The 24,101-nt window shown below is 51.0% G+C and overlaps 1 protein-coding gene and 1 pseudogene across 1 annotated transcript; both read left to right on the top strand.

Annotated features, from left to right (window-relative positions):
• The first annotated feature begins 318 nt into the window (after positions 1-318).
• Positions 319-1,642, top strand: LOC118839125 (annotated as a pseudogene).
• A 10,386-nt stretch (positions 1,643-12,028) lies between these two features.
• On the top strand, positions 12,029-22,665 carry CALM3 (calmodulin 3). Its single transcript, XM_036747624.1, has 6 exons — positions 12,029-12,205; positions 18,085-18,115; positions 19,840-19,983; positions 20,162-20,268; positions 20,514-20,649; positions 21,044-22,665. Exons 1-6 carry the CDS (start codon positions 12,203-12,205, stop codon positions 21,070-21,072), a joined length of 450 nt encoding a protein of 149 aa, XP_036603519.1. The 5' UTR covers positions 12,029-12,202; the 3' UTR covers positions 21,073-22,665.
• The last annotated feature ends 1,436 nt before the right edge of the window (positions 22,666-24,101 follow it).

The following is a 24,101-nucleotide window of genomic DNA, read 5'->3' as shown; positions in this document are numbered from 1 at the left end:
TCTATTATAAATACCCAAATTAATCGCAAAGATCCTATGAAGGAAGATGCTGTTTGAATCCAGAAAAAGAACGGATATACGCGTGTATATATATGTGTGTGTATATATATATGTGCATGGATGTGTCTCTCTCACACACACACACACACACACACACCAATTTGTGTCTAATGGTAGCCTTCTCAAAGTTTGGGGTAGAGGGAAGGGGAAAAAAAAGAAAGTCACGGGACATCTTGGGAGCCGCGGCATCGGCGGCCGAGCCAAACACTCTCGCGGATTGACTGGCCGAGCGAACAACGGACGGACGGGTCGCGGCGGCACCTGGTCTGTTCTCAGAGCCATGGGCAGAGGAGACTGAGTCGCCACCATGATCGGAGGGCTTTTCATCTACACCCACAACGGGGAGGTGCTCATCTCCCGGGTCTACCGAGATGACATCGGGCGGAATGCAGTGGACGCCTTCCGCGTCGATGTGATTCATGCCCGGCAGCAGGTGTGCTCCCCTGTTCCCAACATTGTCGGCACCAGCTTCTTCCAAGTTAAGGACTCCAACATGTGACTGGCAGCCATCACCAAGCAAAATGTCAACGCCGCCATGATCTTTGAGTTCCTGTATAAGATGTGTGATATCATGGCCGCCAACTTCAGCAAGATCAGCGAGGACAATTTTGGGCTCATCTACAAGCTGCTGGATGAGATCCTGGACTTCGGCTACCCAAAGAACTCGGAGACAGGCGCTCTGAAAACGTTCATCACCCAGCAGGGCATTAAGAGCCAGCATCAGATAAAGGAAGAACAGTCTCAGATCACCAGCCAGGTAACAGGGCAGATCGGTTGGCGGCGTGAGGGCATCAAATATCGTCGGAATGAGCTCTTCCTGGATGTGCTTGAGAGCGTCAACCTGCTCATGTCTCCTTCAGGGCGGGTGCTCAGTGCTCACGTGTCTGGACAGGTGGTGATGAAGAGCTATCTGAGCCGCATGCCCCAGTGCAAGTTCGGGTTGAACGATAAGATCGTCATTGAGAAGCAGGGCAAGGGCGGGAAGCAGCCCATCGCCATAGATGACTGCACCTTCCACCAGTGTGTGAGGCTCAGCAAGTTTGACTCTGAACGAAGCATCAGTTTCATCCCCCCGATGGAGAGTTTGAGCTTATGAGGTACCGAACCACCAAGGACATCATCCTTCCCTTCTGAGGTGATCCCCCTGGTGCGGGAGGTGGGACTGACCAAACTGGAGGTCAAAGTTGTCATCAAGTCCACCTTCAAACCTTCCTTGCTGGCCCAGAAAATCGAGGTCTGGATCCCAACACCGCTGAACACAAGTGGAGTTCAAGTGATCTGCGTGAAGGGAAAAGCCAAGTACATACAAAACCAGTGAGAAAGCCATCTTGTGGAAGATCAAGCGCATGGCGGGGATGAAGGAATCACGGATTAGTGCGGAGACTGAGCTGCTGCCAACCAATGACAAGAAGAAATGGGCCCGGCCTCCTATCTCCATGAATTTTGAGGTGCCGATTGCACCTTCTGGCCTGAAGGTGCGATGCTTAAAGGTGTTTGAACCCAAGCTGAACTACAGCGACCACTATGTCATCAAATGGGTGCTACATCAGGCAGCAGTGGCATCTATGAAACCCGCTGCTAGCTGCCCAGCCGTGGTCTCACGAAATCTTCACCAACCTGGGTGTCCCCTGGGGAGGAGCCAGGCTGGGCTGTCTGCCCCAACTCCTCCCTGTTGGTGTCTCCTCTTTCCTGCACCCCTGCACACCGCCTGGGCAAACCCCTAGACTAGGTCTGGACCAACCCTACCATGAAGGGGATGAAGTGGCCCTTAGGCCCCAAAGTTCCCCCAACCCTCATTTTGTCCAGCCCAGCCCAGCCCTGGGCTCTGTTTGAGTTTTGTGACCAAAGCCAGGCCAGGGTCTCTTGGGTGGCTGGGCCTCTGACCTTCTCCCAGGGGTGGAGGGGGGTGGGGCTCGGCTGCCAGAGCCCCTAGCCCCTACACCTCCCTGAAAGGCCAGTAACTGCCTCCTGCCCCGTCCTCCCCCCTTCAGCTCCCTGCTTTGGGATAGTGTAAGCTCCATTTTGTACACATGTGACTTGTCCAGTTATCAACCCAATAAATTCTGTAGAGCAGGAAAAAAAAAAGTCACATGACAACTTTGTGGTATATTTGAAAGTAATGGCAAGTTGTACATAACGTATCTGCAATTTCAGTTTCAGTCCTCTGTTTTTCTATCCCATTTTGTTGTGGAAATGCTTATTTTATTTCTTAAGTTCAGAATAAAATAAATAAATTTTGAAAAATAAAGTGGCCTTGCAACAATTGTTGTGGTAGCAAAGACCCAGAAAGAAAGTGGATTCCCAGACAAAAAATAAAAATAAACCCTTCCCTTGGCCCTGCTCTTAATCAGTATTTATTGAATTCCTATTGGGTATCAGGCATTGGGGATTCATGGACCAAAACTCTATCAATGGAATAGAATAGCACTATACAATAAGAAATGATAGATGCAAAAAATTCAGAGAAACATGAGAAGAGTTGTATGAATTGATACAGAGCAAAAGAGAACCAAGGGCGCCATCTGTATTAGGACTGCACACGATGTAAGTGAAAGGTTTCATAAAATGCTATTGAACTATGAGTAATGGGGGAAAAAACAGTGAAGGTAGAAGAAAATAAAGAGAGAATGAAACAAACCTCCTCCTTCATGGCAAAGGGGTGGGGGACTAGCAGAACAGAGTATCATTATCAGACTCAATGTCTGTATCAGATATTTTTACTGTCTTTTCTTGGTCACTTAGGAGAGTTGCATCTCAGGGGGGCAGGATGGGAAATGACTGTGATATGTGTACAAAAGAAGTCCATAAAACTTATTTTTGAAAATAAACCCAGTGACCTTTTCTCAGTTCTCAGACTTCCTGTTCTTTCTGTAGCATCCGGCCACCCCCTTCCCAATGGATTCTCTTTTCTCTCCAGGTTTCTGGAACACTGTTCTCTCCTGGCTCTCTTCCTACTTGTCTCGCCCCACCTCGTTCATCATCCAGATCCCTCTCCTTAACTGTGGGTGTTCCCCAAGTCTCTGTCCCAGGCCCTCTTTCCTCCCCTCTACACACACTTTGGTGACCTCTGCTCCCATGAGTTTATTTATCATTTCTATGCAGATGACTCCCAGATCTCTCTATCCTGCCCTTTGCTCTCTCCTGAGCAGTCCTGCCTGCTAGACATCTTCACAGACACCTCAAAGTCAATATGTCCAAAATGGAACTCGTTATCTTTCTCTCCAAACTCTCTTCTCCTTCTAACTTTCTTATTTCTGGTAAAACCACCACCAACATTCCAGTCATCCAGGTTCACAACCTAGAAATTATTCTCAATGAGTGACTCTGATCCCTATATCCAATCAACTGCCAGTCAATCAACCTATCAGTCAATAAACATTATTAAACACCTACTGTGGACCGGGCACTGTGCTAAGTGCTGCCCAGTCCTCCATGTTTTTCATAACCCACCCCTCCTCTCCACTCATCCCATAAGCCCCCTCACTCAGGGCCTCATTAGAGAAGTCTCTCTCCTGGTGTAGCTGCATCCAGTCTCTTCCTTTGCCAACCCATTCTCTACACCGGGGCTTCTTAAACTTTTTCCACTTGTGATCCCCTTCCACATTTCATTTTGGCAGGTTGGTGTTGTGTGGCCTGAGGGCATACGAAGTGCAAAGTTCACATGCTGTGTGTTCACAACCAAGGTTACAATGAAGTTGTGGGATGCAACATGAACAAGCACTGCCAGAAACACCTCAGATTCATCACACATTTGATTTTGAATTAATTTGGGGGCATTGCCCATTCCTTTTCCTATTGCCAAATTTTCTGCCAACACCATATGGAGTCAAGACCCACAGTTTAAGAAGCGCTGCTCTACACCACTGTCGAATGGATATTTCTAGCACCAGTCTGACAATGTTATTCCTTTTCTTAATGGGTTTTGATAGCTTGATCTAGGTAACTCCCAGGTGAGAAAATTGCCTTCACCTTTTCTGCATAAACCTTAGAGAGATGCCTAGAATACAGAGAAGCTAAATGACTTGGCCAGTGTCATGCATGTCAGAGGCAGCACTTGAACCCAGGTCTTCCTGGCATGTCCACTATGTCAGGCTCAACTTCAGAATCCTCTGTTTGGTATTTCAAATCCTTCACAATCTGGGTCCAGCCCATTTGGCTAGGCTTACACATAACTGTCACTTCATGCAGTCTAACTGTCTCAAACTGACCTGCTTGCAGATCACTCCTTAGGACATTTCATCTCCAGCCACCACGCTTTTGCACAGGCTTACTCTCCACCCATCTGCCCATCCCTGTTCTAGAGTGCTCTCCCTCCTCAGCTCATTAGCTCCCTTTCAAGGCTCAGCTCAAGCACTTTCCAGATGCTGTACACATTCATACATACATAAAATCACTTCACACTTATAACACGTCCTTGGTCAGATTTGTCTTTTCTTTGGCATATTCTTCTATTTTTCAGACAGAAGGAGCCTGAGGGACAAAAGAATCTGTGGCATGTGCCACCCTCAGGGGATTAACATGACTGGAGTTGCCACGATGTAGTTTAGCTGCTGAGCTCTGGAGGCACATATTTTTAAAACTGAACCTTTCTATATAGGGTTGGACTGGTTTTTTCTCACCTGGGGCAAGTGGCCTAAAAATCAGGGACAGTGGAAGAGGATGGACAGACACCCCAGGATACCCCACCCCCAAGTCCTTAGAAATAGGGCCATTGTACTTCTCTTTACACTAATTATTCTTGATAATTAAATCCTAAGGTTTCTTCACATTTGGCATTCAATTAAGAGACTTGATTTCTGGCAACTGGAGAGGGGTAAGGGGAAGAGCAGACAAACAGAGACAGACAGAGAGAGAGACATAGAGAAGAGGAGAGAGAGACAGAGAGAGAGGTAACTTTGATAAGCACCAGATAAGACGCTTTGGGGATGGGGGCTACAAGATGACTTGAGGCCAGTCCCTCCAGTCGAATTTCCATGACAGCTAGAAGATACATTAGGGATAATAGATTTTGAGCTGAAAGGAACCTTTAAGGTCATCTAGTCCTTCATTTTCTTGAAGAGAGCACAGAGGCTCAGAGGGTAAGGGGATACATTTGCCTGGGACATGGATAGTACATGTCAAGAATAGGATTTGAAGCCTAATGACTTAGCCAAGGTCACACAGATAGGACTCAAACTCCAAATCCAGGAGCCTTTGCATTGTACTACCACATAGATCAATTTTTTATAAGAAAGGAAACCAAGACCTGAGAGAGGGGGAGATGACTTTTCTAAGGTCTGAGAGGGAGATTCATTCAACTCTCACTGGGATTGAGGCCAATCTCCTTTGTCTAATAACTGTATTTTACAGCAGAGAAAACTGAGGTCCATGATTTTTCATGATTTCCAGGCCAGCACTCTATCAGTTAGGCTGAGGGTTAGCCTCCCTTAAGGGAGTAGAGTAGGACTGTGACCCCTTGGTCTTGTGCCTCAAGACAAGCTGCTGAAAAGGAGGGACCCTCGGTCCTTCCAGATGCACTCTGGACTAAAGCTCATCCCCTGCCCCCTATCCAAAGGAAAATTTGAGCATCTTGGGGAGGAAAATCATTTGGGAGAAGAAAAGATCCTTGGTCTGGGAGGCTTTCCAGGAGGTGTTAAGGCTCACCCTTCCGTCTCCTCTCTCCATGAGCCAATTGTGAGCAAGTGGGGAAGCAGAAGTGATCCAAGGCAGCCCTTGACCATTGTCAGCACCTGGCCCCAGCTTCTCATCCAAGTTACATCTTTGACTTTGTGGATGACACACCCAAGGGAGACAACATGAGCAATGACATTGCTGCAAGGTCCACGATGAGAGTGGCTCTGGCTGTTAAACAGGAGATGCTCCTCTCTGTCCTGGGCATCTGTGAGTCAGAGCTGGCAGCTGTCTAACTAATAGTAACAATTTACGTAGGGCTTGCTAAGTGCTTTACTATTACTATTTCATCCGATCCTCACAACAATCCTGGGAAGTAGGCGCTAGTATTATTTCTCTTTTACAGATCAGGAAACTGAGGCAAACAGGCTAAGTGACCTGCCCAGGATCACACCGCTAGTAAGTTCTTCCTTACTCCAGGATATTAGCCCTGAGGCGATGGCTGGCTGAACGAGAATCCCACCAGCTGAGATCTAGAGGCAGACCTGGAAAACCACACCTGAGACATAGGGGTAGAGAGCTGCCTGACAAGTATAGTTCCTTCATCAGAGTACCTGAACACCAACACTGTTTTGAGAGGAGGAGACACCCTGGCCCTGGCCGAGATTGGCAGAAGGCATGGGACAGGAATTGTTTAGATAATAAAAAGCGAAGGTGAAATGTGTAATGCTGAGTCAGAAGGCCCACAAACTGCATTGTTCTGATGAGGTTGAGGTATCAGCCTCCTGAGAGAAGAAAACAGTAGTTACAAGTTATAAAATTCTGTTTTAAGTCTTTCTGTCAAAGATTTGTGAGTCTTTTGTCCTTTACCATTTGTTTATAGAAAATAAATACCTGTCCCATGCTTGATTTATATTGCACACTGAATACCTTTCTACTCTCTTCTCTTGGGATGACCCTAGAGCCAAAAACCTATACCTTAAAACAATTCTCCCCACCCCCACCCCCCACAGCACCAGAGTGGAGATGTAACAAACCAACAAGTAGGAGAAAAAGAAACCTAAATCCCCTTTCCTTCAAAGCCAAGCTCCCCTAGAACTGAACCTGGTCCAGGCCTCATGTGGGTCGAAAACAGTGAGCTTCCTTAGGGGGAAGAAAATTAACAGTGTCCCTAGTCCCTGAAGCCCAGCAGCAGGTGTTTGTTTTTTTTTTAACCAGCCATTTATGTAGATGTTTGAGAAGCATCTGGGAAGAAGTGTAAGCTTTTTGAGGGCAGGAACTATTCTATTTTTATCTTTGTGTAACAAAGGATTGGCTAACAAGGGCCTAGTCCTGGAAACATGGATTAATTTGCTTTTCCATGTGGGTTATAAAGAGCATTCACAATATTCTCTGACTGATGCCAACTTAACATGTGGATTTTTTTTTTGGAAGCTAATTTCCAGCCATAAGTGATTGAGGTGCTAATACTGTGGTGGTGAAGAGTTTCTAATTGGCTTTCTAGTTAGGAGAATTTATGACTGGATTAGAACTGAATTTACAATGTTGAAAACTATCTTTATACATAATTGAAAAAATAAAACAAATATTAAGTGGGAAAAATTTAATTTTTAAAAGAACTGAATTTGCATACAGAGAGATATGCACATACATACAGTGCTTAGCACAATGTCTGGTACATAGCAGGTGCTTAATAAATGTTTATTGACTGACTAGTGGAGATTAATATGACCCTCCCTCATCTCTTTTCCTATTTGTCTCTTCTCTGATGACTTTTGGGTGAGCTCTCCAGGTGGGGAGAGTGCAGCAGCTACAGCAATCTTATCTCCCCACCCAGATGCCATTTGTCCGTGAACACATAGTACCGGTTTCTTTTGTTTTTATTCTGTCCTGATCTTGGGTGAAAGAGTATCTGGAGACAGAATAGAACAGATTACAATCTTGCAAACTTCAAATGATCAGAAGAGCCATAAGGGGTCTCCTTACCAATCAGAGACTAGCAGATACTACTGGAACCAGCCAATAGTAACAATACCTGAGTTGGGTAAGAAGCCCCTGAGGAGCAACTTGATTAAATCTAGCAGTGGGGTAATCCATCAGCCAAGGCTCTAATTCTTGCAAGGGTCTAGAGAAGATGAACAAGGAAGCAACTCATCCATTGGTAATGCCACACATAGAAGCAAACAATGGAGACTTGTTAATGGAAGAAAAGGACTCCCCAAAGCAGGCGCCATGAGGCACCCCTAATCCCCACATGTTCCCTACATGTGTGCTTTGGTGCCTTTTTGCTTTAAATTTGAGACCAGTCTCCCCAAGGACTGAACATGTACAAGTGGGAGAGTGTACCCTGGGCTTGGGGGATGCTTTTGTACATCTATCTTCTCAGTAAATATCCCTCTGTAAATGCTAATTGATGTCAACAGGTTAATGATATTGGGGAAAGCACTCTAGACAGAGACTCCCAGCCCCTCTAGAACTTTAAGGAGAGCAGTAGTCAACTGACACTCTGGGAACCCAAAATGTCAGTGAATGTGAAAGTTGGGTGGGGGGACACTCCAGGTACATCCTTAGCACCAAGGACAGTGCCTGACACTGGAAATGAGCTGAAGAAATGTTTATTGGCTAATTGATTGATTAATAACAGATGGATAGTCATCTGTTATTGGTACCATTGGTAAGGTCGAGAGATCGGGGGGGGGGGGGGGCCGAAGCACATCAGATGGATCTACAAAGGATTTATCAGGGTAATAGACAAGAGTGGCTCAGGATGAGGTGTGGATAGGTTTCTAGCCACACTATTGAAAGAAGTACCCCCATAGGAGATCATTGGAAGAAGGCAAGTAGAACAAGAGGTTCTCTTCCAGCCCTGATAACTTTTTTTAAATGAATTTTCCTTCATATCCTTTGCTTTGCAAATACCCAAATTTTTACCTAAATTTTCCCCTGTATTCCTCCCCTTAACCCTTCTTAGAGATCCATCCCATATAATAATTAATGAACAAAGAAAGACGAAGAAGAGAAAATGTGAGCAAAAACCTATCACTACATTGAAAAAAATATCTGACAAAATGCAGTGTTTCAAACTCAAGGACCCTCTACCTCTGAAAAGGAGTGTGGGGAAGCAACTTCTCATATCTCTTCTCAGGAGCCAAGCTTGTTCTTTGTAATTTTGCAACATTCTTTTTTAAAAACTAATTTTATTTATATCCTTAAGGGCTTTTTTTAAAACATCATCAGAATTTCCCCCAATACCCCTCTCCTTCCCTCTTCTCCTCCCATGCCATATAACAAATAATATTTTTAAAGAAAAAGAACAAAAAACAAAAGAAGAAAACAGGGAGAGGAAAAGAATCAGCAAAAATAACCAGCACATCAGAAAACAGATGCAATATGCCACACTAATGGACCTCTCACTTTTGCAAAAGAGCAGAATTGAAGCATCTTCTCATCATCTCTTCTTTGGGGTCATCCTTTTCTTTGTAATTTCACAACATTCCCTTTTGATTATTTTGTGCAGATTGCTTTTTCCCTTTACACTGTTAAAGCCATTGTGTATATTGTTTCCTTGGCTCTGCTTACTTCTCTTTGCATCAGACTGTGTAAATCTTCCCACAATCCTCTTTATTCCTCAGATTTGTCATTTCTTACAACACAGTCATATTCTCACACATTCATGAACCACAATTAATTTAGCCATTCCCCAATTAATAATCATCTACTTTGTTTCCACTTCTTTGCTGCCACGAAAATAAAATACTGCTATAAATATTTTGGCATGAATGGGACCTTTCTTTTTATCAATGACCTCCTTATTTCTGTGCTTGCCAGGGGAATCTCTGGGCCAAAGGGCAGGATCACTTTAGCCACTTTATTCTCATAATTCCAAATTGTTCTCCAGAATGCTGGTACTAACCAAGTTCCATGAAGAATTCACAAGTGTGCCTATCTTGCCACAGTCTCTCCTACATTGAATATTTCTTTCCATCTGCCATTTTGGCCAATTTGCAGAGTGTGAGGGTAAAATCTCTGGGTTGTTTTCATTTTCATTCTCTTATTAGTGATCTGGGATACATTTGCATATGATTGTCGATAGTCTGCAATTCTTTTTTTTGAATGTAACCCTAGTCCAAAAGTCCATTGGTGTGGGACTCACTCCTTACTGGTGGAGATGAATGCCCAGCCCTGTGTGAGGGGTGGAGCAGAGTTGGTGAGAGCTGAGAGAGCTTCAGTTCTGGGCCAGTCCCCTTTGATCCCTTCACTTTACCCTCTTCTAAGTCTTCTGCAATCTAGTGACACTGGCTAGTGTCCCTGGTGACTTATTATACCTCAAACAAGACACTCCAGCTCTCCACCCATTGCCCTTGCACGGGCTGGCCCCAGGCCTGGAATGTTCTCCCTCATCTCCACTTCCTCACTTCCCTGCCTCCCCTCAGGTGTGAGATAAAGGCCCATTTTCTACAAGAAGCCATTGCCAGACCCCTTAATTCTAATGCCTTCAATCTGTTGAACATCTCCAATTTATCCCATGCATAGCTGGTTTGTACAGAATTGTTGGCATGTTGTCATCAGCAAGAGCAGGAACTTTTCTTGTCTTTTGCCTTTCTTTGTATACTCAGCACTTAGCACAGGGCCTGACACAGAGCAGGTACTTAATAAATGCTTATTGACCGATTCCCAACTCTGAAATTCTCTGCTCCAGGTTCCCTCCCAGTTCAGATGGTCCCTGTTCTAGACTAGTCCCTAGTCCTGACATTCCCTGTTCTAAGGCCCCTCCCAGCTCTGACATTCCCTGTTCTAAGGTCCCCCCCAGCTCTGACATTCCCTGTTCTAAGGTCCCTCCCAGCCCTGACATTCCCTGTTCTAAGGTCTCTCCCAGCTCTGACATTCCCTGTTCTAAGGTCCCTCCAAGCCCTGACATTCCCTGTTCTAAGGTCCCTCCCAGCCCTGACATTCCCTGTTCTAAGGCCCCTCCCAGCTCTAACACTCCCTGTTCTAAAGGCCCTCTCAGCCCTGACATTCCCTGTTCTAAGGCCCCTCCCAGCCCTGACATTCCCTGTTCTAAGGTCCCTCCCAGCCCTGACATTCCCTGTTCTAAGGCCCCTCCCAGCTCTGACATTCCCTGTTCTAACCCCCCTCCCAGCCCTGACATTCCCTGTTCTAACCCCCCTCCCAGCTCTGACATTCCCTGATCTAAGCTCCACGTATGCCAACTCTAATAGTCTTCATTCTAGATTCACCCCACAGCTCTGACATCCCCGGTTCTGAGGCCCCTCCCAGCTATGACATTGCATTGTCTAAGCAGCGCCCCCAGCTCTGATATTCCTTGTACCAGATTCTTCTCAGTTCTGATATGCCTTGTTCTAGATTCACCCCTAGCTTGGACATCCCATGTTCTAAGTGCCCTCCCACCCCTGACATCGCATGAGCTATATAAGATGCTGGGGCTGGTTAAGTGCTTTGGGACCCCGTGGTGGAGACGTCCTGATCTCACACCCCCAAGGGTCCTGAGAGCATCCACCCCTAGGCTGGGGGTTACAGCACAGAGAGGGCGAGACCTACCACACCTCAGGGTTGTCACGGAGGATAGGGGGAAGGGAAAAAACCATCTCTGTCTCCCCCACCCCTTTCTCCTTCCTGGGGCGTGGTCTTCTCTGTCCACGTGACCCCCCTTGGTCCCGCCCCTCCAGCCCAAGTCCAAGATGGAGCTGCGTGATGACGGCATCCTCCTGGTCAGACCATATAAGTGGTGGGAAAAGGAAAATGTGGGGATCGTTTCCTGTAGCACCGTCCCACTCTCCCCGTAGGAGCCTTGATTAGAAGAAAGAGGCCTTTGTCTCTTCAACAGTTTAAAATTCTCTGTCATCTCTTCCCTTCCGAGAGTTACGTCCTCTCCTTCCAACGTATGCCTTTTCTCTCCATGTCCCCCTTTCCGGCCCCATGCGGTGGCGCGTTCCGGTTTGACGCATTGCAGGGAACGTCGGACCAATTGGCGAATCCCTCTCATTTCCGCTGCCATTGCGGGCCAATGACGGCTTAGTTCACACGGTGGAGAGGGGGAGAAAGAATTGTGTCACGCACCAACTATTGGTGCCCCTCCGCCGAGCCCGCTACGGCCATAAGAGAGTATAGAAAATAGTCCCTGGGCCGCGGACGGGGGCGGGTATCCGCACCACCCCAAGGGTAGATCCGGCTCGGGTCTGGACTGACTGGGGCTGGAATGGGGCGGGCGGAGGGATCCTGCACCGCAGTGCGGCGCTGAAGCTGGGAGAGAGGATATCTAGTGGGGGCGGGGCCGGCGGCAGACGGGCGGGGCGCAGGCGCAGGCGCAGGCGGGGCGGCTGTCGGCGGCGCGCGCTGCAGTCTGTGGTGGCGCGAGCGCGCAGCGGCGGCGGCGGATCGGGCAGGAGCTGTGCCCCCTGCTGCGCTCGGAGCCTAGTTCCCAGCGCCGCGCGACCCCCGCTCCTCCCTCCTCCTCCTCCTCCTTCCTCTCCTCCTCTTCCTCCTCCGGTACCCATAGCGCCCGTGCCCCGCCATGGTGAGTGTGCGCGGAGCGGGGAGGGGGGGAAACCGTTAAAGTGGGGGGAGGGGAAGGCAGAGGGGGATGGTCAGTGTTCGCCCGCGAGGCCCCCAGGGGTGGTCTGGGTGAGGAGGACGGTCAATTCCATGCCCAGAGGACCTGGAGGGTGGAGGGAGAGCTGACTTTGGCTGGGGAGGGGGGAGCTGATGATGGGGGAAGGGAGATGTGGGGGGGAAGGGGTAGAGATGATCAGTTTCCCAGAGAGAGATCCCCGGAGGAGGTGGGGGAGGGAGGCTGACTTGGGTCTTGAGGAGTGGGAAGGCGTCAGAGAGGACCCCAAGAAGGCGGTTTGGGGGCAGGGGGGAGCCGACTTTGGGCTCGAGCAACGAGATGTCAGTTTCTGACAGGGAGGACCCCTGGGGGGAGGGGAGGCTAATTTCCAGCCGGGAGGACCCGGGGGGAGGGGAGAAGGGCTGGATGTGGTCCTGGGGGCAGGGAGCGCTGATAGGGTTGGGGGGGTGATGGGGTGCGGGGGGGGGGGGGCGGAGGAGAGAGCTGACTGGTCGGAGGAGGGGGAGGTGCTGATGAAGGTTTCTGCCAGGGAGGGCCCCGGGGGGATGGTCTGGGGACTGGCAGAAAAGAAAGATTAATTTGGGCCTGGGGGGGATGGGAATGAACTTGGGGTGCCGAGCTGTGTTGCATGCACTCTTAATTGGAGACTGGGGAGGGGGGTGGGGGACGGCGCACAATAAAGTTGGTCGTCCCTGGCTAGAGGAAGGCAGATAATGGAGGCTTGGACCCCGAGGGGGGTGTGGGACTCTGGCCGAGAATTCCATTTGAGGACAGATGGCTGGGGTGGGGTGGAGAGGGTTCTGAAGTGGGTGGGGTGGCCTCGGTTATTGGGATTTGCACCCTGAAATGGAGATTGAGAGCCCGATAGGAGGATCCCTAGGGAGAGGGCCGTTTGGGGAGGGGGAGGGGCAGAAGAGTTTGGTCCTTGGAAGGGTGGGGGAGGGCTAGGCTGACAGGGAGGGGGAGGGAAAGGGAAGCAGATGGCGATTGAGGGTTGAACCCTAACAAGGGGGAACCTTTTAGGGACTGGTGGGTTGGAAGGAGGGGAGATGGCTAGTCCCTGAAGGGGGCACCAGATAAGGGTGCGACCTGGCTCGAGGGTCTGCCCAGGAGAATAGTTGAGATTGTGGGCTGGGAATGACCATTCTTGTAGGGAAAGAGCACTGAGAGTGGTCTCTGGGGAGGGGAGCTGGATCTGACAGGAAAGCTTCTAGTTGGGGGTGGGGAAGGACTGGTTCCAACCAAGCCGAGAAGACCCTAGATCGAGAAAGAGGAGGGTTTGGATCCTAATGGGGTTGAATCTGGAGGGGCAGCCCTCTGGTCTGTGTAGAATGGGGAAAGGGATTCGTTCTGCTAGGACTCTTGAGGATAGTTGGTTCCAGATGAAGCAGCCACCAGGGTGGGAGATTGTTCCTGTCAGGGAGAACCCTCGAGGGGAAGGACAGACCTGAAAGAAAGGTGGGTAACTGGTTCCTAGAGCTCAGAAGAGAGGGGAGCACCTCTAAGGAAGATGAGAAACAGTTGGTCTTGGGGAGGGAGGAGGGCAGACAGGGCTGGTTCTGAGGGAGAGTCCAGGAGAAGGGACCAGTGAAGGTGAGCATGAATTAGAGGGATAGTTGCCTGAAGTTTGGGAAGGACTAAAGCAAAGGGATTAGAGGGCTGGTAGTTTAGGGGAGGGGGGCACAGAGTCCTAAAAGGACTCTGGGGGAGGTGATTGATTTTTGCCAGGAAAAGAGGGGGCACTTGAACCCTTGGGAAGAAAGGGGATTGTTCGGAAGGTTAAGGTTGGACCTAGAAGGAGATGGTGATGATTAGACCCTGGGCCAGAGGAAGTCCCATTTGTTAGGGGAAAGGGATCAGAGCAGCCTTGTGGGAGTGATGGGGAGGGGGAGGATGGGAGAGGCTGAACCCCTGATTGGCTGAGGAATGTTAGGGGCAGTTGGTATATTGAGGGAAAAGGGAAAAGAAAGGGGTGAGAGCTAATCCTGCAGATAGGGGTGGGATGATAATTAGATCCTGGAGCCTGGGAAATAGTTGGTATCTTTGCAGAAGGAAATGGGAGTGGGGAGAGAAAGATCCCATTTGTAATAGGGAGGAAGATGGAGGGGTTGGGGGAGCTCTGGGCAAGTGACTGGGAAAAGAGAGGAGTTCTGCGTCCCCAGGAGTGGAGGGGGGAAGGGAGGGTGTGAAGACAACAGGCTCCTTGGAATTCTTGAGATGAAGGGCAGCAGGAAGAGACTAGGTCAGGGGGATGAGAAGTAGGGGCTGGATGAAGGCTCAGAGAGGAAAGGGTCTGGGGGAGGGGGGAGAATCTGGGTGGGAGGCAGGCTGAATAGAGAGGGAGCTGGAGAAGGGCACAGCGAAGGTGGAGTTGTGGGAATGGTGGACAGGGTTCGGAAGAGGATGAAGAGTAGGACCCAAGGTGCAAGCAGCCAAACCAAGGTGTTTGGGAGAAAATCCCAGGTTTCAGACGTCTTACAGAGAATGCATTAGGGGAATGAGAGGGCTGTGGAGCTAAAAGATGGGTTTTCCTGGGAATTGAGTGTGCGCCCACAGTGGGGTTTTCAGGATAGTTTGAAGCAGAGGCCTACCCTCTGGGGGGGGTGGGGAGGAGAAGATAAACAAGCCTGGGTAGGAAGGACTCTCTTTGGTACAATGAGGTAGAATTGAAAATTGAGAAATGAGGCTTTGAGAAGAGAAAAATGGGATTGAGATTGGGGGAGGACGTTGCAGGTGGTTTTCTGGAAGATTGGAACAAAGGATTTCCCAGTCTGGGGGTGGGGGTGGATTAGGGCTTTGGGTCAGGCACGATGGAATTTGGCCAAGGGTACCAAGAGTGTAGGAGCTGGTGCGTGAAGTTGCCCAGGGTAGTGTTTGGGAAATGGCATCCAATGAAACTGAGGTTTGGGGGGAGATAAAAGAATAATTGTCTGTGGGGAAGCCAGGAAGACCTCCTCCCAACAGAGGAGAGCCAGCTCCCTGAGCACAAGGGCAAGGGCTGGAATTCTCATCCTGCTGGGTGCAGCTGCAGCTCCACAGTGTGAAACAGCCGTGGTATCTACTTTCTTCTGGTCCTAAGGGTTGTCTGGGAGTCCAGTGCCCATTCCTTGTTGGGGATGTTACGGTAGGGGATCTTTGCTATCAGGGCTGGAGGAGGCTGCCAGTGAGATTTTTCCCAAAGAACTCTCACCTTCTCTGATTCAGTGACTAGAAGGGCTGGAGGGGGGTTATTGGGGCTTGACCAGCAGTGACTTTCAGAACCCACCCCCCCCAATTAAGGAACAGCCTTCCATCTCTAAGGCTTCTGGCCTCCTAAGCCAAGCCCTCTTGGCCTCCTCCTGGGGCCTAGTCATAGAATGTCAGACCTAAGAGATGATCTTTGTCCAACTCCTCCATTTTCTAGCTGAGGAGACGGAGATGGTGAGTGACTTGTCCCAGATGTTTGTTTCCTCCTTGGCACAGCTAGAATTTTGAGAGAAAAAAGGAAGAATCTTTCTTCCCTACTCTGTGACACACCCCCGCGCCCTCCCCACACACATACCCAAAAAAAGCCCTGCATTGCCATCCCGGCTGGTATTGGTTCAGAGAGAAGCCTCCATTGCCTTGGGCTCCCTTCTTCCTCCAGCCTTCATTTCCCCAGCACAGTTCTTCCAAAAGAAGGCTATAAATCCTACCTGGTGCCAGGTTTCAGGGTCTCCCACCTCAGAAGTGCCCCCTGGGGGAGCCACAGCAGTTAATTTCAGTTGTCACTGCACTTGCTTCCACTTGGGATCCTGGAGCATGTGGGTGGGAGGAAAGGAATCCTTCCCTGCAGTGGACTTTGGCCTAGCCTGCTGGCCTGCCCCTGAATGGCCTGAGGGCCTTGCCTCAGTGTCTGCTCTCCTCCAGTACCCATGGAGTTTGGGGCCAGCCCTGGGCTAGAGGACCATTCCCCACCTTTTGCCCCCAATAGATTGGGCCTTTTCAGTCACCCAGCTTAGAGACTAGAGTATGGAGGTAGGGAAAAACAGGCAGGCTCTGCAGCCTACAGCCTCCCCAATCCCAGCCCCCTGCAGCCCTGGCCAGGTAGCCATTGGCCTGCTAGCTCTAAAGTAGTGGGGGCAGGGGGGGGGGGAGTTGGCCCCAGTCTGCCCCTCTTCCTTTCTGGCATGGGCCTTGATGAGAAGCCCTGCTTCCTTTGCTCCTTTCTGTGATCTGGCTCCTCAAGATGGAGGGAGCCAGGACAGATTCTTTGTCTTCTAGAAGCTGGAGCCCTTTAAACAAGATTGCAGGCCCCTCTGAAGGGCCACTGCCCTGGCCTGGCCTCCAGCACACAGCTCAGGCTGGCACTGCAGCCTCCATGTGGGGGCAGGGGAAGAGGGTGGCCATGGCTGGAGAGGCTGAGGAAAGACAAGGCCTTCTCTTCCATCACCCTGGATTCTCTTCAGAGTGACCCTGCTTTCCTCCATAACTTTGACATTTCTGCATTCTGCTCATTCGGACCTGCTTTCCTGTGGGTCTGAAGTCTCCTTTCCCCAGGGGAAAAAAAAAGACAAGAAAGTACTCTAGTCACAGGAGCCTTGGGAGGAGGCTTGAGGCATTATCTGAGACAAGAGCAGGCCCCCACCTACAGCATCCAGATGGAGTGGGTCTCCTTGCGGCTGCCTGTGGGGCCATGGCAGAGATTTGCACCTGCCTCTGATGAATTCTGGGTGAGCAGCAGCCTTTGGCCTGGCCCTTCCCTTCGGCAGTGCTGTGCTCAATCGGTCTTTCCCCCCATTCTGGGACCTGGCTTGCTTTCAAGCATCCCGCACTGCATCCCTGCCCAGACAGGAGGGCCCCCTGCAATATAGCACAGAGCAGCCTTGGCCCCAGCCTGACCTGTCGGGCTGGGATGGCAGGGAGGGAGAGAAAGGGTTAAAAACACCGCAGTGTGGTGAGGGAAACCAGCTCAAGCCTGCAGTGGCTGCCACTGCTGCAGCCCCCTCCCTGACAGCTGCCCCTCAAGTCTGAGGAGAACAGACCAACGTCCTCCCCGACCCTCCAGCCAAGGGGGTGGGGTGGATGGAGAAGAGGGTGGTCTGGATCAAAAAGGGGGTGGGCTGGATCAAGAATGGGGGCGGAGGATCCAGCAGCCCCTGCCCCCACCTGCTAGCCCAGGTGGGTCTCAGCCCCCAGCCCTGGACTGTGGCCATCCTGGAGGAACACTTTACCCTCAGGCTTCCTGTTGTATGTAGGTGACATGGGACAGGATTTGGGTTAATGGTGCAGGTCTGTGCTATGACTTCCATTCCCTCCCCCTGCTCAAGAACTGACCTGTTTCAGTTTGGCAGAACCTTCTAGACCTGCTTGCTTAGTCCTCTTGGGAAGAAGCTCCCTGCCTCCTCAATGACACCATAAAGGCACAAACTCACAGCTCAGGGAGGCTTCTTTCCTCTTGAAAATGCCATTGTTGGGAGGAGGGAGCCCTTTTCATCCCGCCACCACCACCACCCTCCACCACATCATGGTGAAATATCCCAGTTAGACGTGACCTCCAGGAGCATCCAGTCCCAGCCCTACCAGTCTCTCCACTTTACACAAACCATCAGGAACTGAATTTCCAGGCCAGTATAGCCCCTGGCCTGCTGAATAGCTCCAGAAAAAGCTCCTGCCCTGCCTCGTGCCCCTTGCCACTCTCATCCCAGCTGCCTTATCCCCAAGAGGGATGCTGACTTGTCTCTGCACAAAGTGGTTTTTCATCCTGAGGAGGTGGAAAGGAGAGCTTCAGTAAAGAATTGTGGGGAATCGTTAATGATGACTGGCTTGCCAACCCAGTGACTGACTTCTCTCTGGTGCTTTTCCAGGCTGACCAGCTGACTGAGGAGCAGATCGCAGGTGAGTCCTCCTCCCCCACCCCCCACACCCTCCAAGGACACGTGTCTCACAGCCCCACTAGATTCCTGTACACTTGTTATCGCTTGCCTGATGGCTCTGGGGAAAGGGCAGAAATGCCCCTCGGGACTCCATGTTGTACACTGTTGTCCTCTATGGCACCCTGCATAGAGGGCCTGGGGGCGCATCACGGCTCACATTGCCAAGAGCTTTCCCCACAGCAAGCCTGGGAGGTGGGCAGCTGAGGACCCTGAGGCAGCTTAGCCATGGCCCAGATTCAAACCCACATCTCCTGAGTCCCACTTTTCTGTTCTTTCTGCTGTGTGCCACCTCTTAAATGCTGTTTGCTAAACGACTATGACTGGACACCACTAGTGACCCAATGACCCAGGCCCAGACTGCCAAGTTGAGTGAGGCTCATTCATGGCTTAAGGTGGTAACTCCCTTGTTACAGGGCCGTCAGCCCCACAGGGCAGTCTTAGAAATCTGGCACTATGCTTCTCTTACACTTAGAAGAGACTCATCTGCACTTGTGTCCCAATTGGCAGCTTGACCCGAGATCCTTCTTCCTCTCTGGTCCTCCATGGCTGCTTGGAGCCCTGGTCTTCCTGTCCAGAGTAGCCCCGCCTCTGCTTGCCACCACCCCCACTTTGCTTCTCAGCTATGAGCCTATGTGGTCAGGAGTCCGTGTCCTCAGCAGGCAGGCAGCCATCATGTCATTAAGCATTCCCTAAAAATAATGCACCTGTAGGACCCAGGCCCTGCTCTAGAAGATCCAGTGGGCTTTGGCAAAAGAGTGGTGACGATGTCCTGAGGGAGAGCCAGCAGGCACATGGGAATAGCCGCCTGAGGGTTTGCCTGCTCAACCACCACCGCCACTGCTCCTCCTCCCCCCGCATAGACACACTTACCTCTTCTTTCCCTTTCCTAGTTAACAAAATGCCCCCCTAGACAGTACCCTTTGGGGAATGACAACTGGACATCCTATTCTCAGCAGCTCTGACGAGAAATGGGATACAGGTGCCAAAATGAACCCAGTGGGAGGATAGGAGCCATGTGCCCACCTCCTGCACAGTTAGTTGCATCTCCCTGCTCTCAGCCTAGCCCCAGCTGCAGCCTTCCCACTCAGCACCACTCTGGCTCGGCAGCCAGCTCTCCCTCCCCACGCATTGTCCGTCCATCCATGCACCGCTGCCACCCACCCCCACACCTCACCACAGATAACTGCTGAGCTCCTCCCATGGGCAGCCCCAGCGGCCGGGGGGCGGGGCACTCGGGGGCAGGAATCTAGGCTGGCAGAGACAATGAGATGGGCTGCATCTCATTGGGCTTCATCTTAGGAACTGTTGGTACCTTTTGTGGCCTTCGCTCTCAGCTTTGGGAAAGAGGCTGGGTAAAGATAAAGGCTAAAACCTGTGCATTCACAGTGGTTTGGAATTGCTTGTGCTCTGCTGTCCCCGGGCCTAGAGCTGGGCTGGGGCCTGCTGCTTGGGTAACGTGAGGGCTAACTTGGTCATGGAGGAGTTGGTGGAGCTAGTTAGGGGCCTGGGTCCTTCCAGAGGCTCTCAGTCACTCTTTTGAATCATGTGGCTGGAATTGGCTTCTCTTCCTCTTGACCCACTCTTTAACAGTGAGGGCAGCTAGGGGTGCCAGAATTTTTGTGCCAGGTCAAGCCAATGCAGCTTGTATGTAATAAAGAGTCCCTTCCATGTGATCTCGCCTTTCAGAGTTCAAGGAAGCCTTTTCCCTATTTGATAAGGATGGAGATGGGACCATCACCACCAAGGAGTTGGGTACAGTGATGCGGTCCCTGGGTCAGAACCCGACTGAGGCTGAGCTCCAAGACATGATCAATGAGGTGGATGCAGATGGTGAGCCCTGAGGGAGGTGGGTGGGTGGGTGTGCGGGCCTGCACCCCTTATACCCCTGTGCTGGGGAGTTTGGCATTTCCATCCTGGGGCCAGAAGTCATCTCCCAAGTACTGGCTGAGAGCCTTGTCTATGTTGTTGCATTCCAAACTCTTCTCCTAACCTGGGTACTTGCTTCCAGGAAATGGGACCATTGACTTCCCTGAATTCCTGACTATGATGGCAAGGAAGATGAAGGACACAGACAGCGAGGAAGAAATCCGAGAGGCATTCCGTGTCTTTGACAAGGTGGGCAGATGGCTCTGTGGTGTGCAGGGCCCCTTTCTCCCCCGCTCCTTTGCCCCAGGGGATCCCCAGCAGCTGGTTCTAGCCTGGGCCCTGCATCAGGCTGTGAGTCAGGAGGCCTGGCTCCAGCTGGCCTGTCCAGTCCCTAACTACCCCCAGGTCTCTCTGAGAAGTAAATGAGGTGGTGGATGGAAAACATTTGGGAAAGTGTGTGCAGCCATGAGGCTTTCTTTTGTCCACTCCTGTAGGATGGAAATGGTTATATCAGTGCCGCGGAGCTTCGTCACGTGATGACCAACCTTGGGGAGAAGCTGACTGATGAGGAAGTGGACGAGATGATCCGAGAGGCCGACATAGATGGTGATGGCCAAGTTAACTATGAAGGTGTGCCCACCCCTCCACAACCCTGGGAAGCCCCCAGCCCAGGCTGAGCCCCAAGGGAAGTCAGGCAACCCATTGATAGGACAAGGGTCAGCATGACAGGGCCAAGGGACAGTTTGGGGGCACCACAGGTATATCCCCCCCTCCACATCCCCGGGAAGCCCCCAGCCCAGGCTGAGCCCCAAGGGAAGTCAGGCAGCTTGTAGATGGGATGAAGGTCAGCCTGACAGGGCCAAGGGACAGTTTGGGGGCACCATAGGTGTGGGCATCCCAGCCTTCAGGGCGTCCTCACTGAGCCACATCGTGCCTTCAGTGAGCAGGCCACAGACCGGGGGTCAGGCCCAGAACTGGGTCCCCAGACCTGACACACCTTCCCTCTCCCTGTCTTGTCTTGCAGAGTTTGTACAGATGATGACCGCGAAGTGAAGGCCCCGGGCAGCTGGTGATGCCCGTTTTCCTTTGATCTCTCTCTTCTCTCGCGCTCTCTCTCTCCGACACTCTTACTCGCATAACCTGGTTCTAAGCCAACCCTGACTGACGACTGAGAATCCGACATAAAGCAACACGAGATTTGTCCCAAGCTGCATGACTGCTCTTTGACCTCCTCCCCTCATTTTTCCCTCTCTGCCCTGGGACGTCCCAGCCCCTGAGCTGACCCCTCAGCCCCTACCCCACCCCCACCAAACCAAACAGGATCTCGGCCTTCATGGCTCCCTGTAGGTCTCCCCCTCTCCCTTTGATTTCGAACCCTGTTTGCGGTGGCCAGTGCTGGCCCCATGCCGGGAGCTGCAGCAGAGTGGGGAGAGTGTCCCTACCTGGGGCAGGAAAGCCAAACCCTTTAGATGTTTGCATGCGTCTGGCACTGTGGTTCTATGTTCGAAACCTTTGGGGGGCCATGGTGAAAGGTCTGGAGGAGCTCCGACATGAGGTGTTGGGGTGGGTGGTGGGTGGGCATGAGGAAGATGAGGCCACCTCACATGGCCTTTGAGACTGAGGAGAAGGGAATTGTAGACACTGGTTGGGGGTAGGACAGGTGAAGCAAATGAGCTAGGGATGGACAACATTACAAAACCCATTGGCTTTTATTCCCAAATCATCAGCGATTGGCTCGACCAAGTTTTGGCCTGTGGGAGAGGAGGGGAGAGGTGTCCCTGCTCCCTCGGCACCTTGTATAAATTGTAAATGTCCCTACTCCTAAAGCGATCTCTTGAGCTGTTCTGTAAATATCTGGTGCTAATATCCCTGCGCACTCCCCACACCCCCGACCCGCCAGCTTCCTCTGCTCCAGCCCCGCACTTTGAGTGAACGTGTCGATGGTTGCTTGGCGGTGTGCTCAATTCTTTGAGGTTTTTTCTTCTTTTTCAGGCAAAATCCATATATGGCTTGGGGGGGGGGTAACCCAATAATCAACATTATTGATCATAGCTGCAATAGGAGTTATGTAGGAGACCCCATCCAGGCCCGTCTGTGCCCCCCTGCTCTGCCCCCCACCCCTCGCGTCTCTGTAGTGACTTGCTGCTCTCAGCGTCTGTGCTCTGTCTCTGCTAGCCATCCCCTCCCTCTGCCGGATAGCATGATCAGCAAACTCTCTTCTTACCAACAACTGTTTCTCTCTTAACTTAACATTTGGGATGAGGAAGGAGCCATGGGCAGACTCCTCTTTTTTCCTCCTTAGGTCCTTTCTTTCTCTCTCTCTCCCTTTCACACACCCCCCCAACCCCCGATGCCCAGGTGGATCAAACTGACCCTTCTCGGGCCTGGCAAGGAGGCTGGCCGCCTGACACATGAGATTTCACTCCCCTGAACCACCCCCTGGTGCCTTCCTCCCAGGGGAAGGGGAGGTGGAAATCCAGCCCAGGGCCATGGTGGGCAAGCAAGGTGGGATGAGGCTATGGCTATTTGGGGAGTGGTTTTATTTTGTTTTGTTCTATTTTTTAAACCGGGCAATATTGTGTTCAGTTCAAGCTGTGAAGAAAAATATAGATCAATGTTTTCCAATAAAATACAGTGACTACCTGGGCTGGCTCTCTTCCCCTTTTGTGATAATTCACAGATAGAAAATCTTTTTTGCTTTGCAAAGGGCTTTCCCCGCAAGAGCCCTGTGAGCCGGACCAGCATCCCCATTTCACAGATGAAGAAATGGCCTCTAAGAGGTGGCACTCAGATTAACATCACCTTTGGACACTTCCCTCCCCCTCCCAGGTCCCCAGCCAGGAGCTGACCACATGGTCCCAGGCCCTTGACTTTCCCAGGAGTCTGAGCTCCCTTCCTCGTCCTTGTCATCTCGAGCGCGTTGTGTTTGCTTTTTCTCATCTTGTTTCATGGACTTCATCCTGTCTCCCTATCGAAATCCTAAGTGTTGGTGTCAGAGCTGTATCTTGATTCTTGTATCTCTCCCAGTACCCACACTAAAACAACTTCAAATCTTTTGTTGTGCTGTTGTGTCCGACATGTAGTGACCCCATTTGGGGTGTTCTTGGCAGAGATAACTGGAGTGGTTCAACATTCCCTTCTCTAGACGAGGAAACTGAGGCAAATGGTTAAGTGACGTGCCCAGGGTCACACAGCTAGTAAGTTTCTGAGGCTGCATTTGAACTCCGGTCTTCCTGAATCCAGACCCCACACTCTATCCACTGTGCCACCTGGATGCCCAGGACAGCATCAAAGGCCTAATTCCAGATTGCTGTTGAAATAGAGTAAACTCGGGTTTTCCTCACAAAAATTAGTTTTGTTCTGGACCATGAAGTAGGTGCTACAGCCATTAGCCCACCTTTAATGTGCAACAGATTCAGTCAGGAATTTGGCTTTCAGTTCAAACATTAAGTACCTACAGTATGCAAGGACCTACTAGATGAAAAGGACCTTGTGTTCAAAGTTTATTGAACCGGCCCAGATCAGAACACTGAGGCACCTGAGAGAATGCAGTAAAGTACAACGTAGGGCTTAACTTCGTAATAACTGCAGTATAGAATTGTGGCCAGTGAGTAGCAAGCACGCGGAGCCCTGGACTGTGAGGTGAGGTCAGCAGGGACATCTGGACAGCTACCCAGACAGGGCCGGGGCACAGTCAGATTTGGACAGGTCTTGGTAAAAGGTAGAGGGCATTCAGGCCACCCACGTCTCTTAGGACAGGAGGTAAAGATGATACTCTGATGGGGGATGAGCTGGGCTAGGAGCCCCCTTCCCGTCCCGGGAAGAGGCCTGGCTGCCAGGACACAGTCTCCAGCAAGCTAATGAAAAGGACCCTGATTTCCAGGACAGACAGGTTAGGAATGTCCAGTCCTTGTTTCTTCTCCCTCTACTGGGAGGAATGGGCAGGAGTCAACCCAGATAGGCTCTCTGGAGGAGGTGGGTGAGGTGGGCAACTTGAGAAGATGGGGAGGGGGCAGACATAGCAGATGGAGTGAGTACCTGAAGGTAGGTGTTAGATGGGGGTAGATTTAAACATTGGAGAG

This window comes from Trichosurus vulpecula, chromosome 2 (genome assembly GCF_011100635.1).
Source record: "Trichosurus vulpecula isolate mTriVul1 chromosome 2, mTriVul1.pri, whole genome shotgun sequence".
Taxonomy (NCBI): domain Eukaryota; kingdom Metazoa; phylum Chordata; class Mammalia; order Diprotodontia; family Phalangeridae; genus Trichosurus; species Trichosurus vulpecula.
Note: the sequence above shows the minus strand (reverse complement) of the source record. Positions and strands in the feature narration are given on the sequence as shown.

What these genes read in the sequence shown, in the direction of transcription:
- CALM3 (XM_036747624.1), top strand. An exon ending in GACTGAGGAGCAGATCGCAG is followed by an intron (nt 18,116 to 19,839) that starts GTGAGTCCTCCT and finishes CTCGCCTTTCAG; the next exon opens with AGTTCAAGGAAGCCTTTTCC. An exon ending in CATTCCGTGTCTTTGACAAG is followed by an intron (nt 20,269 to 20,513) that starts GTGGGCAGATGG and finishes CCACTCCTGTAG; the next exon opens with GATGGAAATGGTTATATCAG.